The following is a 15,361-nucleotide window of genomic DNA, read 5'->3' as shown; positions in this document are numbered from 1 at the left end:
TGTGGTGTAAGCAGCAGGTTGGGTTTAAACACATCAGATCTTTTTGAATATTAGTAATGCCGTGTTTTTTATTTTTTAAAACGAAACTATTTGACTAGCTTTCCATACTGAAGTAGCTGGAAACTGCGGAGAGGCTGCTCATCCATTTCACTAAAACCCAATACTCGGCTCTCCCCTGGTTCTCGTCTCCTCAGACACGCTTCCTGCTGTAATGAAGTTCATGGTACCTGGACGTTCCACATCCTCAGAACTGCTGGATTCGGAAGCTACCCAGTCTCCTTCGGCATCCTACGTCAGCCCCCTTTCCTGTCTGAACGTCCTTCCCTCCTCTGTGAGGTCAGGGATCTGGGACATGCTGCCTGCTGTCCTCCCCCTGATGCCACCTGCTCTTACAGGTGTGAGATCCAGAGGCCCGATTCAGGTACAGATGGAGCCTGCAGGTTTTACATTCACACTTCACGTGTGCAAACTATTTTCTTCTACTCACCTTAACAAGAAAAGGTACAAGGGACTTTGATGGAGACCATTCCCCAGAATGGGAAGGGGAAGGAAAGGAGGAGACTGTTCTCCTCTTTATACACTTTATAAAAATCACCCTAAAGGCTGGCCTCTCTGTCACCCTGGTCAGTGACCTCTGTGCGCTCTGTCCCTGGCCGGGAGAGGTGTGGAGAGAATGGGTTCTTACCTTCCGAGGAAGAATGCGATGTAAAACGTGGAGCTGTTCAGATTGACAAACTGAAAAAGAAACATTTTCAGGGTGAAGCTGTTCTCCCACTCGGACTCAGTGCGAGGCTGTTCTGTGGATACAAGGGGAGCAGAGTTTGAGAGGCTGCATCTAACTCCTCAACTCCCTCTGTCCAGCTCCCCAGACGCGCGGGGGTGGGAGCAGAGGCTTCCTAAGGAGGCTGCAGGAGAGCCCAGCTTGCCTACAGATGACATGCGACAGAATGGACCATCCGTGGGTTCCTCAAGCTCCCAGACCAGCCCGAGCGAGGCTTTGGTGGGAAGTGATTACTAACTTGTCCGAGGGCAGGGAATATCGTTTGTTCCGCTGTTCCAGGATGCCCGGAGAGCCTGGAGTAGAGACAGGCAGGCTGAAGGGGCCGCACTCCCGGCCCTGGCTCCTTGCAGGAGCCTCTCCTTTTGCTCTTAGTTTCCACCTGTGGGGTGGGGCCTGCGTGGCATCAGGTCCCCTCCCATCTCCTAATAACTCCTTGGTCTCGACTTCTATTTCTGGTGTGATGTGAGGTGCTACTGGGAGAGAGGGAGTCAGACCCCCCATCTCAGAATGAGCATCTGACCCCATTACCTGTCACCCTCATCCATCATCATTTTCATTCTCAAGGACAAGTACCGAAGAGGTGATGACCTCATCTTTAGAGCTTTTATTGTATAGCAGCATCTTTGTCTTACAATTTCCTAACCTCAGTCAGGCACCAATTTTCCTCTTCTTGTATTTCAATTTCCATACAGCAAATGCTCTTTGGACATGGTGATGCAAACCAAAAATATGGATCAATCCTCCAACCTGAAATCTCATGTCAAATGTGCTTATCCTTCCCCGGAAGTTGCATCCTCACCTCAAACAACGTCAAAGAAAATGCATTTAATGCAATAGCACTTTCTGTTTCCACATTCCCTGAGCTTCTAATTGCTCATTTACCATTTTACCCCATCAATTCCTTTCCCACAAATTATAGCTCAAAATGCTTCCCAGGAGTATATCTGAGAAGGGAGGGGAGAAAGAATGAGAATCGGATTTAAAATGGTTTAAATGTCAATTTCAGAACAAGGCCATACTGCTGTTGAGGGAAGAAATGACAAAGGATGCTTCAAGGGCTTTAGCTTTACTTCACTTCTGCTAATGAACTCTTGGTTACACAGGAAGGTCTCCTAGCTCATCAGCCAGCTGGGTGGGTTCCCCGGTGGCCCAACCAAAGATTGACCATGGCTCATATCTCCACAGGCATCTTTTCCAGCCTGGAGCAAGGTCCCCCCTGGACACAGTCTATCAATGGGCACTTACCTCTTCTGTGGACATAAACTTCTATATTTTTGGGCAAAGAGTGGCGGTGATGGAAGATTTCAATGAATTCAAAGGAGATATGCCAAGTGCCTAGCTCTGTATCTGGCACATAGAAGGGCTCAAAAAGATGAGATGCCAGATGTATCTGGCATCTTTTATTATAATGATGATTATAAATAAAAACACTTTTGTGATTTTTTTCTCCTTTGGCAAGCTACATATGGGAATGTGCTAAAACAGGTTTTGTGTGGGAGCATGTAATTTTCTCAAACTGCATAGAGTAAAATGACTAATATCTCATTAATGAAATTGGGACAATTCCTCCATCTTGAAAATGTAGTAAATGTACGGCTCATAGCTGGTTACCAGATTGTTCTGGTGCCTTACAGAGTCAGAGAAACGTTCCTAGGGATGACTTGTCCAGATGAATGTCATTTCCACAGATGTCAGTAATGGTTAGCCTGTCTACATAAAAGACTCCCAGTCTTCAAAGCAACTAATTTTGCTGTGATTTTATACGCCATTAAAACTTGCTGTGTTTTTAATTAAATAAAAATTGTAGGCAACAGCAAACGAACGCTTTTCTAAATGATTATAGGTACTTCATACACATGTACTTTTGTAAGAGAAAACCTACTTTAAATTATATTAGCTCATGAAAGATAATGTCTAAATGCTTTAAAGCTTTAGGTAGGAAAGATTCTCTCAATTCCTAGACATATCTAACATGTCCTGTTGAGGGCAAAGAACAAATTGTTGTATGCAATTCAAAATAAAGGGAATATTTGTTTTCAGCAGTGTTTCAGAAATGAATCTTTGAGCAGGTATTTTTCAGACCACAATACTGTACTGTGAAATAAAGAGGGTTCCACTTACCTAAGTTTGTCAGAAGCAGTGCAACTTTTTCATAGAGCTGTAAAATAAATTTAATACATTTAACAAACTGTAGATGTTCTAACATCTGTAATTATGAAGTAAATAGGTAAGTCATAAATGACAATAATTTCATTAACCATCCACTGTGCAAACAATGAAAACATCATCAACAATTGTGTCCTTTCAGGACAAGAAAGAACTGTACAAGGTCCCATTTTAATATTTTAAAAGTCTCACTTCTTGTTTTGGGGTGAATAATTCTGTAACAGCAGGCCAGCTGCCACTAATTATCAGCTTGCTAAGGGATGCTGGGCAAGTCACAACATTCCTGGACCTCCTCAATGTAAAATCTCTAAGACTGCTTCTGATAAGGGTCTGTAATCCTATTGTTTTTATGGGCTGATTTTCTAGATTATAGCATTCCTAAACACCAAAGTGATCAAACATTATTGGGAACCACCAAACTTATGGTAATCTGCTTTTCTATTAGTGAATTAGATGCATCCCTAACTCACCCAGCCATCTGGTAAATGGAGGGTCCTAATAGGATGGAAGGGGTGTGTGTCCCTGTGCTTGTGTGTGTGTATGGAAGTACAGGGGGTACAGTTAAGGGCAAATCCAGCTCTAGGAGATTCCCTAGGGAGGGTATAAATTGAAAAAGAAAAGAGCAAGTGCTTTCTCTAAAATGAAAGATGATAAATGAAAACGAAAAAGAAAACTAGTCAAATGGATTTGAACAATATGAAAATTAAGATCACATTTAGACTAAAGTAGCGAAATTTCACTGGTTAAAATTCCCCAGGCTGGAATAACAGCTTTACCAGCCAGCAAGCTATAGGTCTTGGGCATGTTACCTCACCTCTTCTTCAGACCATCGTTTTCCTTACGTGTGGTTGAGAACGGGTATTGGACACACTCATCTTGAGGTCCTTCCTAACTGTTGCATTCTCTTACCCCAGATTTCTTCTAACTACAGAAATAGTCTAAATACTCAGATTGTATGACTCTAAACTTTCAGCAAAGACTGTGGTTTGTTATATTAAGATATAAATAATTCATATGGCCACAGTATCAAATTTTGTATATAGAAATCTCAGACTCTTGGAGTCCAATGTTAAAACAGACCGGTATAATTTTCAGTAAGAAATCTTGTGTTATAGATGAGTCATACATCTCAATTTTATCATAAAAATAAAATACTGGTAAACAACATATTAGGACAGATATTCTACTCAAAATTATTTTAATATTACAAAGGCATGGTATTATTAAAGTTACTTACATAATTATCAAGGAAAATTAAATTCAACTGGTGAGACAACCTTTCTCAAAAATATAATTTTTGATTACCTAGTTCATCCTTTAATCTTTCATGTTGAGGTACATTTGTTAAAGTGCCTCGCTTTGCACACTTGCCTCAAAGGCCTTGAGAGCGGGTGATATGCCATCGTTATTTTTGTTTGGAAACTGAAAAAATTGGAATTTAAAAAAGGAACAGCACAGCAGTTGAAATATAATTATTATTAACCTTTTGAAAAGTAAGGTAAAGTGTATGAGGACACTGGGCTTCATGGCATCTGTGAACATTGTATCTGGATGATACAATGAGATGGAGAGTGAGACTTTGAGCAGGATGCAACGGAAAAGAGCACATAAACAAAGGGACTGGGAGCCAGCAAGAGAGCTTCACATGAGTGGTTTCTGGAAAAGGCCTGATTTCTCACTAGCCAGTTGAGACAGAAAGCACGGATAGTTTGTTCTGATAAGAGCAGTAGAAGATCTAAGTTTCCAAACTGGATGCCACAAATGGTTACTGTCAGAATCTTTAACTAACAGCAAGCTTTCTGATCCTGAGGATATGGCCAAAAGAAGCTATGAGCACTTCTAGTTTTATCTTGTCCACCTGATCAATATATGTGGGTTTGTTCTGATGCAAGCCATATTTTCTGGTTTAGTTCTTTTTGGAACAAGTCATTGTGGTTTTCACTGTTTACAGGTTACAATGAAATGTCAGATTCATTTTGGTATGGCTGAATAAAAAGGATGGTAATGACTTTTAATGTCTTCCTTTATTGGCATATATAGCTTGAGACCACTATATTGAGATGTTCTTTGGCCACTAGTGAAGCAGAATAAAATTGAAAGAGCATGACAAGGAGGAGTGAGGAAATCTGTCTATTCACTCTGTCTTTGAAATATTTATTTTTCAAGACATGGAATAAAATGAAAACACCATAACTAGTCACTAAGAGGCATAATAGTTTGTTAGGATCCAGAATACTTTTGTAAAATAATATGAGCTTTATTTTTTTTTAAATACACATAAAAGTAAACACACATTGTCAAATCCAGAAAATAGGCATTCCTTATAGATCTTCTTCAGTTAGGGTTGGAAGAAAGTCAGAAGTAGGGTATATGATCTATAATAATTATTTGAAAGAGGCTTTAATGAACATAGATTAAATACCAATCCAGCTCTCAAGATTTTTATATTCAGTTAATGAAAAAGTATTCATGATTAATGTCCAAATGATTTTTTTTTTTTGCAAGACCAGTATGGCCAAAATTTTAAGTAATTGAAAACAATTTATATAGCTATAAAAACTATATTATTGAGTCATAAAAATGTCTTAAATTGGGTCATTTCAGCAGTCATTAATAGTTTAGTTCTGAAGTGGTCAAAGCTATGTTATAGTCATTAGTCTGTCATTTGTCCTTTATTCAATATTTGCTTTTTAAGGACTTAAAATTTTTAAAAATATATTTTGATGAAGAGCTTTCCCAGCTATATTACACATTTGGTTGCCTTCATAATGGAACCTGCAAAGCTTCAGGGCATAAGACAGGAGTGTAAAGGTGTGTGCTGGATGAGGATGTCCTCAGAGATGGCCAAGGAGGGTAAGGCAATTGGTCACTGCACAAAAGGGTCCTGGATGATGCTGGTTTTACAGTGTGTATGCTTTTTATTTTCTTTCTTTCCCCTTGCTATGGCTTGTCATTTTCTGACCTTGTCAGTATTCTTGCCTTAGTAACCTTCTGTTATTTTAGTTTGATGTTGGCTGAGAAATCAGAACACCAAATGTGTTCACATTGTATCTAAAAATAAAGAAAGAAAGAAAAGAAAAGAAACCTTAAGGGCATTCCTAAGAATGACACATGTCAGCTTTAGTGTGTGGGCTTGGTCATCCGTTTTGGTGACTCAGAAACCCTTTGTTAAATAAAACATGTAAAACGCCTACCTGTCTAGCTCCTAGCACACAGTAGGTGGTTTGTAGTGGCCCTAATTATATACTATTTCATCTCCCCTCCTGCTTTGTTTTTAGTTTATTTCTTCTTTTCTTGGCTGTGTTCCACTAAGCAGAGGTTTTTGGATAAGTGATTTTCAGTTAAATGAAGTGACAACACTGGCTCCTGGTCAAAATGTACCAGCAAGCATGTGTTTATAGAGCCACTGCATATATGCAGAAATTTATTTCTTAAGATGTATAAATTAAATTTTAATAAGACATTGGAGAAGAGAGATGATAAAATACAGTAAGCTTTAATTCACTGCAACCTACCTGGACTCAGAATCTTTCACTGCTCAGGCTGTTTGGTTAATTGCACTATGAATCACTCCCCTTCACAACGAATATTCATTCCACAATTAACTTTGAGACTAGCTGAACCGGGGACAGGGGGAGTGCAAGGGAGTGACAAACAGTCACTTTCAATCTCCACTTGACCAAGCAGTTACACAGTCATCATGTCAAAATGATCTGCAGGTGCTTTTTTTTCCCCTACCTTCTGGATTTTTAAACTTTTTTTCTAAAATAATAAAGAAGTTCCTGTATCTTTAATAATAATAATAAATTACCTATATTTCATTATCTCGGTGATTTCAGCACAATGGCCCAGATTTAAGTTACAGTATAAATAAGGGTGAGGGGAACTATAATTGAACACTTACTCCATGCCTAACACTATACATGGCACTCTACATACGTTATTTATTCCCTCCTACAAACCTCAAGTCTAACAATGTCAGCCACTGCCTTTTGTTCTGCAAATAGTAACAACAATTTACTGAGAGCCTACTATAAGCCAGAGCCTGTTTCTGTTGCCAGAGTTTGGAAACTTAGATCTTCTACTACTCTTATCAGGAAAGACAAAAGTTTCTGCCCTCTTGGGGCTACATTCCAGTGGAGAAGATAAATAACAAAATAAATTTTAAAAATAGCCTATTAGATGGCGATTAACGCCATAGAACAAAATAAAGCAGGCGAGGAGCTAGGAAATGGTCAGACGGCAGGAGTGGGTTGCAATTTTAAATTGAGTGACGAGGGAAGCCGCACACTGGAAAAGTAACAGTTGAACGGAGACCTGAAGGAGGTGCAGGAGTAAACTCTGCAGACCCCAGGGGAAAGAATGTTCCAGGCAGAGAGAAGAGCAAGTCAAAAGTCCTAGGGTGAGAGCTTGTCTGGCACATTGAAGAGAAAAGGGAAGGCCAGTGAGAAGCAGGAAAGTCAAGGTGAGGAGAGAGGAGACAAAGTCAGAGACCTCGCTGGGGCCAGATGAGGGAGACCCTGGGTCTCCATGTGAAGACAGAACTTTTATTCTGAGCGAGAGGAAAGCCGCTGGGTACAGTGAACAGAGGCTGACTTACATGGATGAAGCTAGCTTGCTCTAGCTGCTATGATGAGCCTGGATTGAGGGAAGCAGACGTGGAAGCTGGGAGACCAGCTCAGAGAGCACTGCAGTAATCCAGGTGGGATATGCTGGGGACCTGGACCAAGGTGGGGACTGGGGATGTGTGAAAAGTGCTCAAATTCTGGATACATTTCGATGCTGAGAGAAGCAGAGGTGTTTCAGCCTAGGCGACTACAATGGGGGCTGCAGGAGGAGCTCATTCTGGAGGGAAGATGGGGAGTTGGGGGTTGTGTGTGTTCGGTGAAGATGTTTGGGGTTCAAGGGAGACAGCTGGGCTGAAATATACATTTGAAAAAAACCTGAAATCAACACAAGCTACAAGTACCACCCTGAAATACTCCTTGCTGGGTTATTGCAAGAAATGCTTTGGATGCTAATTTCCCATCCTTCAGAAGCAAAAGGAAACAGGAACCAACACTACTGAGCTATGTCACAGAGTCTGAGCTGGGCCTTTAAAATATATTTTTTCTCTAAATTTCCCCAAGAGGTATACAGTGTTATCTTACTGGATAAATAAGGGAACTGAGGTTCAGAGAGGGTAAGTGCCTTGCCCAGTCTTACAATGTAGAAAATCCTGGAGGCCAGATTTGACTCAAGCCTTCTGTATCCCCAGATGAGTACACCTTATGCCAGGCACTTTGCAGCCAGGCCATAAGTGCCACATAATTGACCAGCCTCTCTAAGGCCAGGTCCCTTTAGAAACAGAAGAAGACTCACCTGTAGCACACACATTTTATCCATTTGACTAGTTACCTTGCAGCTCACTTACCACGTTCAGCAGCATGATGATGCAGAAATTGATGCACACGGCAGTCCCTGTGGTTGCAACCTGAGAATTATTCCTGATTAACGCCCACTTGAAGGCAGCGAAAGTGCTGACGGTCACCACCCTGTAAATGACGATCCCAAACACAGCGGCGATCACCACGCAGATCTGGCAGGAAGACAGAGGACACCCAGTGAGCACTGTGATGGAATGTTGGAGGAAGGGGCTCCCGCCATCTGGAAAATCCTCGGATGAGGAAACGAGATAAAGCGGCAGTGGTCCTAACTCAAGACACCACAACAAAATGCACACTTTTCATGTGGTTGATGCTTTCTCTTGTCTGTTTGTACGTTCTTTGTTATCCAAATAGAAAAGCCACAGAACTTGAGAGCTGATAAACCGTTAGGCTATGGGGTAACACTTTATTAAACAGAATATCAGATTGAGCAAATGAACAAATATTTATTGTGGAAATCTTATCGTGTCACTCTTCTGTTTAAAACTATTTATTGGCTTCCTTTTAGGATAAAAGCAAAGCCCTTATGGTGGCCTGGAAGAGTCTCTCCAGCACCACTGAGTGTTCTTCCCCTCCCTCTGGAGACTCTAGACCTTTTCTTATTGTTTCCAATGGGCTAAGCATCCTTAATCTTCAAGACCATTTCCTTTGCCCCAAATGCTGATCCACCCATTCCCCTGCCAAACACACACACACACACACACACACACACACACACACCCTCACGCAGTCTAGTTAATACCAAACTCATTCTTCACATCTCAGCTCAAGAACTACTTCATAATTAATGCTTTTCATGAACGCCCACTCCTGCCCCCAGGCTTTTTTTTTTGTTATAGGGTACTCTTCTTTCAGTAGACAACTTATAATTTCTAACAATTTGTTTGATTATTGCTGGTCTCTCCCACTTAGATGGTAAGCTCCATCTGGGTAAGGATGGTAACTGTCATTTCTGCAGCAACTTAGTATCATGCCAAGTGCTCAGTTATTTGTTGCTGAAGAAGCCTGTGAGAGGTACATACTCTTATCTATCAGATATATACACAGACTGAACTGAGGCATCTTCCTCTGAACATTTCATGGTGTTTGAGAAGAATATGGCATATCTTCTCTATGAATAATGGGAATTTGAGATTCCAAAAAGTTTTGTGGCTTTCGTTAGATGACTTACTTAATATGTCTTTGAGCAGAGACCTTAGCTTACATAGTTGTCAAAAACGGGATCTTAAAGCTGGGCCTCAGGACAGCGTCTGCCAACTTAGATATTCCTTTCTTTATAGAAGCTTTTTCTGTGTTTCTCACAGACTCTATTTCTGGCTTACTATGAGTCACATGCTCTAAAAGCTCAGGTATGAGCCCTAGCTGAACTGGCTAAAGTAGTAGTAATAATAATAGAAAACAAAGAAACAAAAATCGCCCGTGTCTGAATCCTGGAGCTGCTGATAGGGAGACAGGTGAGAACTACACTGAATTATAGACAAGGGTGGCAATGTGGTAGAATGGGAAGTTCACTGGACTCAGAGTCAGAAGTTAGGTCTGAGTCCTGGGTCAGCTACGAGCTAGCAGTGTGACCTTGGGCACGTAGCTTGTTCTTTCCGTGGCTTCTACCTCTATGATCTACCCCATCTGTAGAACAAGGAGAACTTAATTTATGTCCTTAGGTCTTGTCGTGAGAAACAAACCCCAAACAATAAATGTGGATGCACTTATAGAAGGCAAGGCCCGACACAATTGCTATCAAAGCAGCATCTGTAGAAGGGCACGGATCTGAGTCCTGATCTGAGCCGAGGGACACTGGGCTCAGTTCCTTTCTGGCTACGGGGGGTAGACTGTCTGAATTTTCTATTGTCTTGTCCTTCCCAGTCTAACCAACTAGGACATATACTTACAAACACTTGCTGTTTGAAAAGAGGAAAGGAGGATCTTAACCATCCTTTCCTGTCTAAAATGACATTTCTGACATATTTGCATATGTTTTGTTCAGTAATTGACAGGGTCAAAGTTGATCATAAAACGACTTCTTTTTAGGAAAAGCTAACGATCCAGCTTCAAATTAGTGTTTTGCAAACTTGTATAATCATTAGTGAAATAAATGTTTGGGAGTTATAGCTGGCTATATACAGTCTATTAAAAAATAGACTGTAATAGAACAAAAAAAATCAGAGTTCCTTGCATATTGTAAAGACGAACATTGTTTCAATTACCATATTCGGTTTTATACATCTATTTGCGTAGTATATCCTAGGTTATGACAACGTTTGTATTTATTACTGTACGGGCATTGTAAAAAACTGTTTGAAAAACACTGCTGTAGGTATTAATACTATCTCATAGTTTTAGTTCCTTTCATTATGACATAGAGAGACACATGCAAAGAACAGCAGATTAGAGGATCTGAGCTCCTGTCTATTTCTTGGCTAATCTGGGCAAGCCCTTTACCCTTCTGGAGTCTCAGCTGCTCCACCTGTAAAATGCAGACAGCAATGCCATCCCTGACCACCATGTAGAATGGCTGTGAGGACTAAGTAACAGAACGTGCAAAAATGTATCCAAACGCTTGATATGATTATTGTTGTTACCGTGCTACAGGTTTGTACTTTATGAAAGAAAGAGTTTTGTAAAAAAGTTTCAGACCATAAAGAATATTCCAGATGCAGAAACAATAAGTCGGCTGCATTTATCTGCAAATGCTTGATATGGTTCTGGTTTTCCCGAAATGGGATTCATCCGCTCTTTCTTGGAATACTTGGCTTCAAACTGGGGCCGTATTTCTTCCTAAAGAACAAGCAGACACATTTTTATGTACTGAAGAACTGTTCAGACAATAAGAAAAAAATCATTTTACCCCACAGGAAAACCGAGTCAACAAATGCCACAGTCAATGACATGGGCTTGGAAACCGGCCACTTAAAGAAAATCTGCTTAATGATGATCTAGACTTTTTATCATCAAGGCTATGTAATTTAGACTAATAGTTAAGTGTCTCTAGTATCTTTTTAAACTATACTTGAAGAAAGAAACTGAGAATGAGAAAAGGGACCAACTTGTCCTGTCCCTAGTGGTTTGAAACAACTAATAAGCTTTTACTTTTATTACCGGGGAGTGATGTGGACACCAGGACAAAGAAAGCTTCTGAACAGCAAAATGTTCAGAAGTCGCTTTGTGAGTTATAATTCTTAGTCTTCTACAATTTAAAAATTTTTCGATTTAGGCAGTTAAAAACATGGTGCATCTATTTTTTAATAAGCTCCTATAGATGTCATTCACCCTTAACCATAGGTTTGAAACGTATTCTTTTTGTTGTTGTTGAGGATTTTTGCATCTATATTCATCAGTGATACTGGTCTGTAATTTTCCTTCTTTGTAGTACCTTTGGTTTTGGTATCAGGGTGATGGTGGCCTCATAGAATGAGTTTGGGAGTGTTCCTTCCTCAATTTTTTGGAAGAGTTGAAGAAGGATGGGTGTTAGCTCTTCTCTAAATGAATTCACCTGTGAAGCCATCTGGTCCTGGACTTTTGTTTGTTGGAAGATTTTTAATCAGTTTCAATTTCATTACTTGTGATTGGTCTGTTCATATTTTCTATTTCTTCCTGGTTCAGTCTTGGAAGCTTATACCTTTCTAAGAATTTGTCTGTTTCTTCCAGGTTGTCCACTTTATTGACATAGAGTTGCCTGTAGTAGTCTCTTAGGATGTTTTGTATTTCTGTGGTGTCTGTTGTAACTTCTCCTTTTTCATTTCTAATTTTATTGATTTGAGTCCTCTCCCTCTTTTTCTTGATGAGTCTAGCTAATGGTTTATCAATTTTGTTTATCTTCTCAAAGAACCAGCTTGTAGTTTTATTGATCCTTGCTATTGTTTTCTTCGTTTCTATTTCATTTATTTCTGCTCTGATCTTTATGATTTCTTTCCTTCTGCTAACTTTGGGTTTTGTTTGTTCTTCTTTCTCTAGTTCCTTTAGGTGTAAGGTTAGATTGTTTGAGATTTTTCTTGTTTCTTGAGGTAGGCTTGTATTGCTATAAACTTCCCTCTTAGAACTGCTTTTGCTACATCCCATAGGTTTTGGATCATTGTGTTTTTGTTGTAATTTGTCTCTAGGTATTTTTTGATTTCATCTTTGATTCTTTAGTGATCTCTTGGTTATTTAGCAATGTATTGTTTAGCTTCCATGTGTTTGTGTTTTTTACGTTTTTTTTTTTTTTCCCCTGTAGCTGATTTCAATTCTCATAGCATTGTGGTCAAAAAAGATGCTTGATATGATTTCAATTTTCTTAAATTTACTGAGGCTTCATTTGTGACCCAAGATGTGATCTATCCTGGAGGATGTTCTGTGTGCCCTTGAGAAGAAAGTGTATTCTGCTGTTTTTGGATGGAATGTCCTATAAATATCAATTAAATCTACCTGGTCTATTGTGTCATTTAAAGCTTGTGTTTCCTTATTTTCTGTTTGGATGATCTGTCCACTGGTGTAAGGGAGGTGTTAAAGTCCCCCTATTATTGTGTTACTGTCAATTTCCTCTTTTAGAGCTGTTAGCAGTTGCCTTATGTATTGAGGTGCTCCTATGTTGTGTGCATATATATTTATAATTGTTATATCTTCTTCTTGGATTGATCCCTTGATCATCATGTAGTGTTCTTCTTTGTCTTTTGTAATAGTCTTTATTTTAAAGTCTATTTTGTCTGATATGAGAATTGCTACTCCAGCTTTCTTTTGATTTTTGTTTGCATGGAATATCTTTTTCCATCACCTCACTTTCAGTCTGTATGTGTCCCTAGGTCTGAAGAGTGGGTCTCTTGTAGACAGCATATATATGGGTCCTGTTTTTGTATCCATTCAGCAAGCCTGTGTCTTTTGGTGGGAGCACTTAATCCATTCACGTTTAAGGTAATTATCGATATGTCTGTCCCTATTACCATTTTCTTAATTGTTATGGGTTTGTTTTTGTAGGTCCTTTTCTTCTCTTGTGTTTCCCACTTAGAGAAGTTCCTTTAGCATTTGTTGTAGAGCTGGTTTGGTGGTGCTGAATCTCATAGCTTTTGCTTGTCTGTAAAGCTTTTTGATTTCTCTGTTGAATCTGAATGAGATCCTTGCTGGGTAGAGTAATCTTGGTTGTAGGTTCTTCCCTTTCATCACTTTAAATATATCATGCCACTCCCTTCTGGCTTGTAGAGTTTCTGCTGAGAAATCAGCTGTTAACCTTATGGGAGTTCCCTTGTATGTTATTTGTCGTTTTTCCCTTGTTGCTTTCAGTAACTTTTCTTTGTCTTTAATTTTTGTCAATTTGATTACTATGTGTCTCTGCATGTTTCTCCTTGGGTTTATCCTGCCTGGGACTCTGTGCACTTCCTGGACTTGGGTGGCTATTTCCTTTCCCATGTTAGGGAAGTTTTCAACTATAATCTTTTCAAACATTTTCTTGGGTCCTTTCTCTCTCTCTTCTCCTTCTGGGACCCCTATAATGCAAATGCTGTTGCGTTTAATGTTGTCACAGAGGTCTCTCAGGCTGTCTTCATTTCTTTTCATTCTTTTTTCTTTATTCTGTTCTGTGGCAGTGAATTCCACCATTCTGTCTTCCAGGTCACTTATCTGTTCTTCTGCCTCAGTTATTCTGCTATTGATTCCTTCTCGTGTATTTTTCATTTCAGTTATTGTATTGTTCATCTCTGTTTGTTCTTTAATTCTTCTAGGTCTTTGTTAAACATTTCTTGCATCTTCTCAATCTTTGCCTCCATTCTTTTTCTGAGGTCCTGGATCATCTTCACTGTCATCAACTGAATTCTTTTTCTGGAAGGTTTCCTATCTCCACTTCATTTAGTTGTTTTTCTGGGTTTTATCTTGTTCCTTCATCTGATACATAGCCCTCTGCCTTTTCATCTTGTCTACCTTTCTGTGAATGTGGTTTTTGTTCTACAGGCTGAAGGACTGTAGTTCTTCTTGCTTCTGCTGCCTGCCCTCTGGTGGATGAGGGTATCTAAGAGGCTTGTGCAAGTTTTTTGATGGGAGGGACTTGAAATGTATTCTTAATTAGTATTGAAAACAAGGTAAATACCTTTCAAATCCAGCTAAAATCAAGGTTCCTCTAATTCTAAATCAAGCTGAGATTTCATTTCATTGAGTTGACTCCCATCCAATGTGAAAAGTTTCTGACTAAAAAGCAATTATTGGATTAGGAAAAGATAATCAGCACAACGGTATTTTGAAGCCATTCTGATTAATTAAGAACTTGTTCTACATGAGTGTCTTGGAAGAGGAGGGAAAATAAGCACAAACTCTGGTGCGGTGGAGACTGAGTTAGTCCAGGCAGAAACACTCAAGACTTAGATGAAGGTACTGACAGAAAGCAAAGAAGGAGCTGACAGAAGAGAGATTATGGAGGATGGGCACAGTCTGGTAGTGGCCTCCCTGTGTAGGAGGAAGGGCAGCCCGTCTCCTGCTGCAGGATAAGCCCAATGCTGACTTTACACAGTGGCAGGTAATGGGGAAGGTCAGGGGGAGATACAATTATAAACAGCCTCTGCCTCCTTTATTTTAGGTAGCTACACTTTAGGATATAAACAGATCTAGAATATTCTGCTTCTTTGGGAAACTCAATTCATTAGGCTATAAGGGTCATCAAGGGTCACTGAGTTAATCATCCAGAAAATGAGGCCAGTCATGGAGCCAGACCTGTCATCCTGGGTATTACAGGCTGAATTGTGTCCCCACCCCACCCCCCAATTCATAAGTTGAAGTCCTAACCCTCAGTATCTCAAAATGTGTCTATATTTGGAGACGGGGTCTCTACAGATGTAATTAAGTTAAAATGAGGTCATTAGAGTGGACCTTAATCCAACATGACTAGTTTCCTTATAGGAAGAGGAAATTTAGGCAGAGACATGCACAGAGAGAAGACAATGTGAAGATACAGGGAGTAGATGGCTATCTACAACCCAAGGAGAGAGACTGGGAACAGATCCTTCCCTCACGGCCCTCAGAAGAAACCAGCCCT

The 15,361-nt window shown here is 39.9% G+C and overlaps 1 protein-coding gene across 2 annotated transcripts in view; it reads right to left on the bottom strand.

Moving 5' to 3' along the window:
• ANO4 (anoctamin 4) overlaps positions 1 to 15,361 on the bottom strand; it is a gene marked incomplete at both ends in the record, with an annotated part of 231,406 nt that overhangs the window by 59,301 nt on the left and 156,744 nt on the right. For both annotated transcript variants that reach the window (XM_082850054.1, XM_082850055.1), the window contains 4 exons: positions 686 to 797; positions 2,903 to 2,939; positions 8,361 to 8,525; positions 11,008 to 11,148. In XM_082850054.1, coding sequence (XP_082706180.1) covers positions 686 to 797; positions 2,903 to 2,939; positions 8,361 to 8,525; positions 11,008 to 11,148 — 455 coding nt within the window. The remainder of the gene's footprint in view (positions 1 to 685; positions 798 to 2,902; positions 2,940 to 8,360; positions 8,526 to 11,007; positions 11,149 to 15,361) is intronic.

The sequence above is a fragment of the Leucopleurus acutus genome (genome assembly GCF_964270905.1).
Source record: "Leucopleurus acutus genome assembly, chromosome: 11".
NCBI classification, from domain to species: Eukaryota; Metazoa; Chordata; class Mammalia; order Artiodactyla; family Delphinidae; genus Leucopleurus; species Leucopleurus acutus.
Note: the sequence above shows the minus strand (reverse complement) of the source record. Positions and strands in the feature narration are given on the sequence as shown.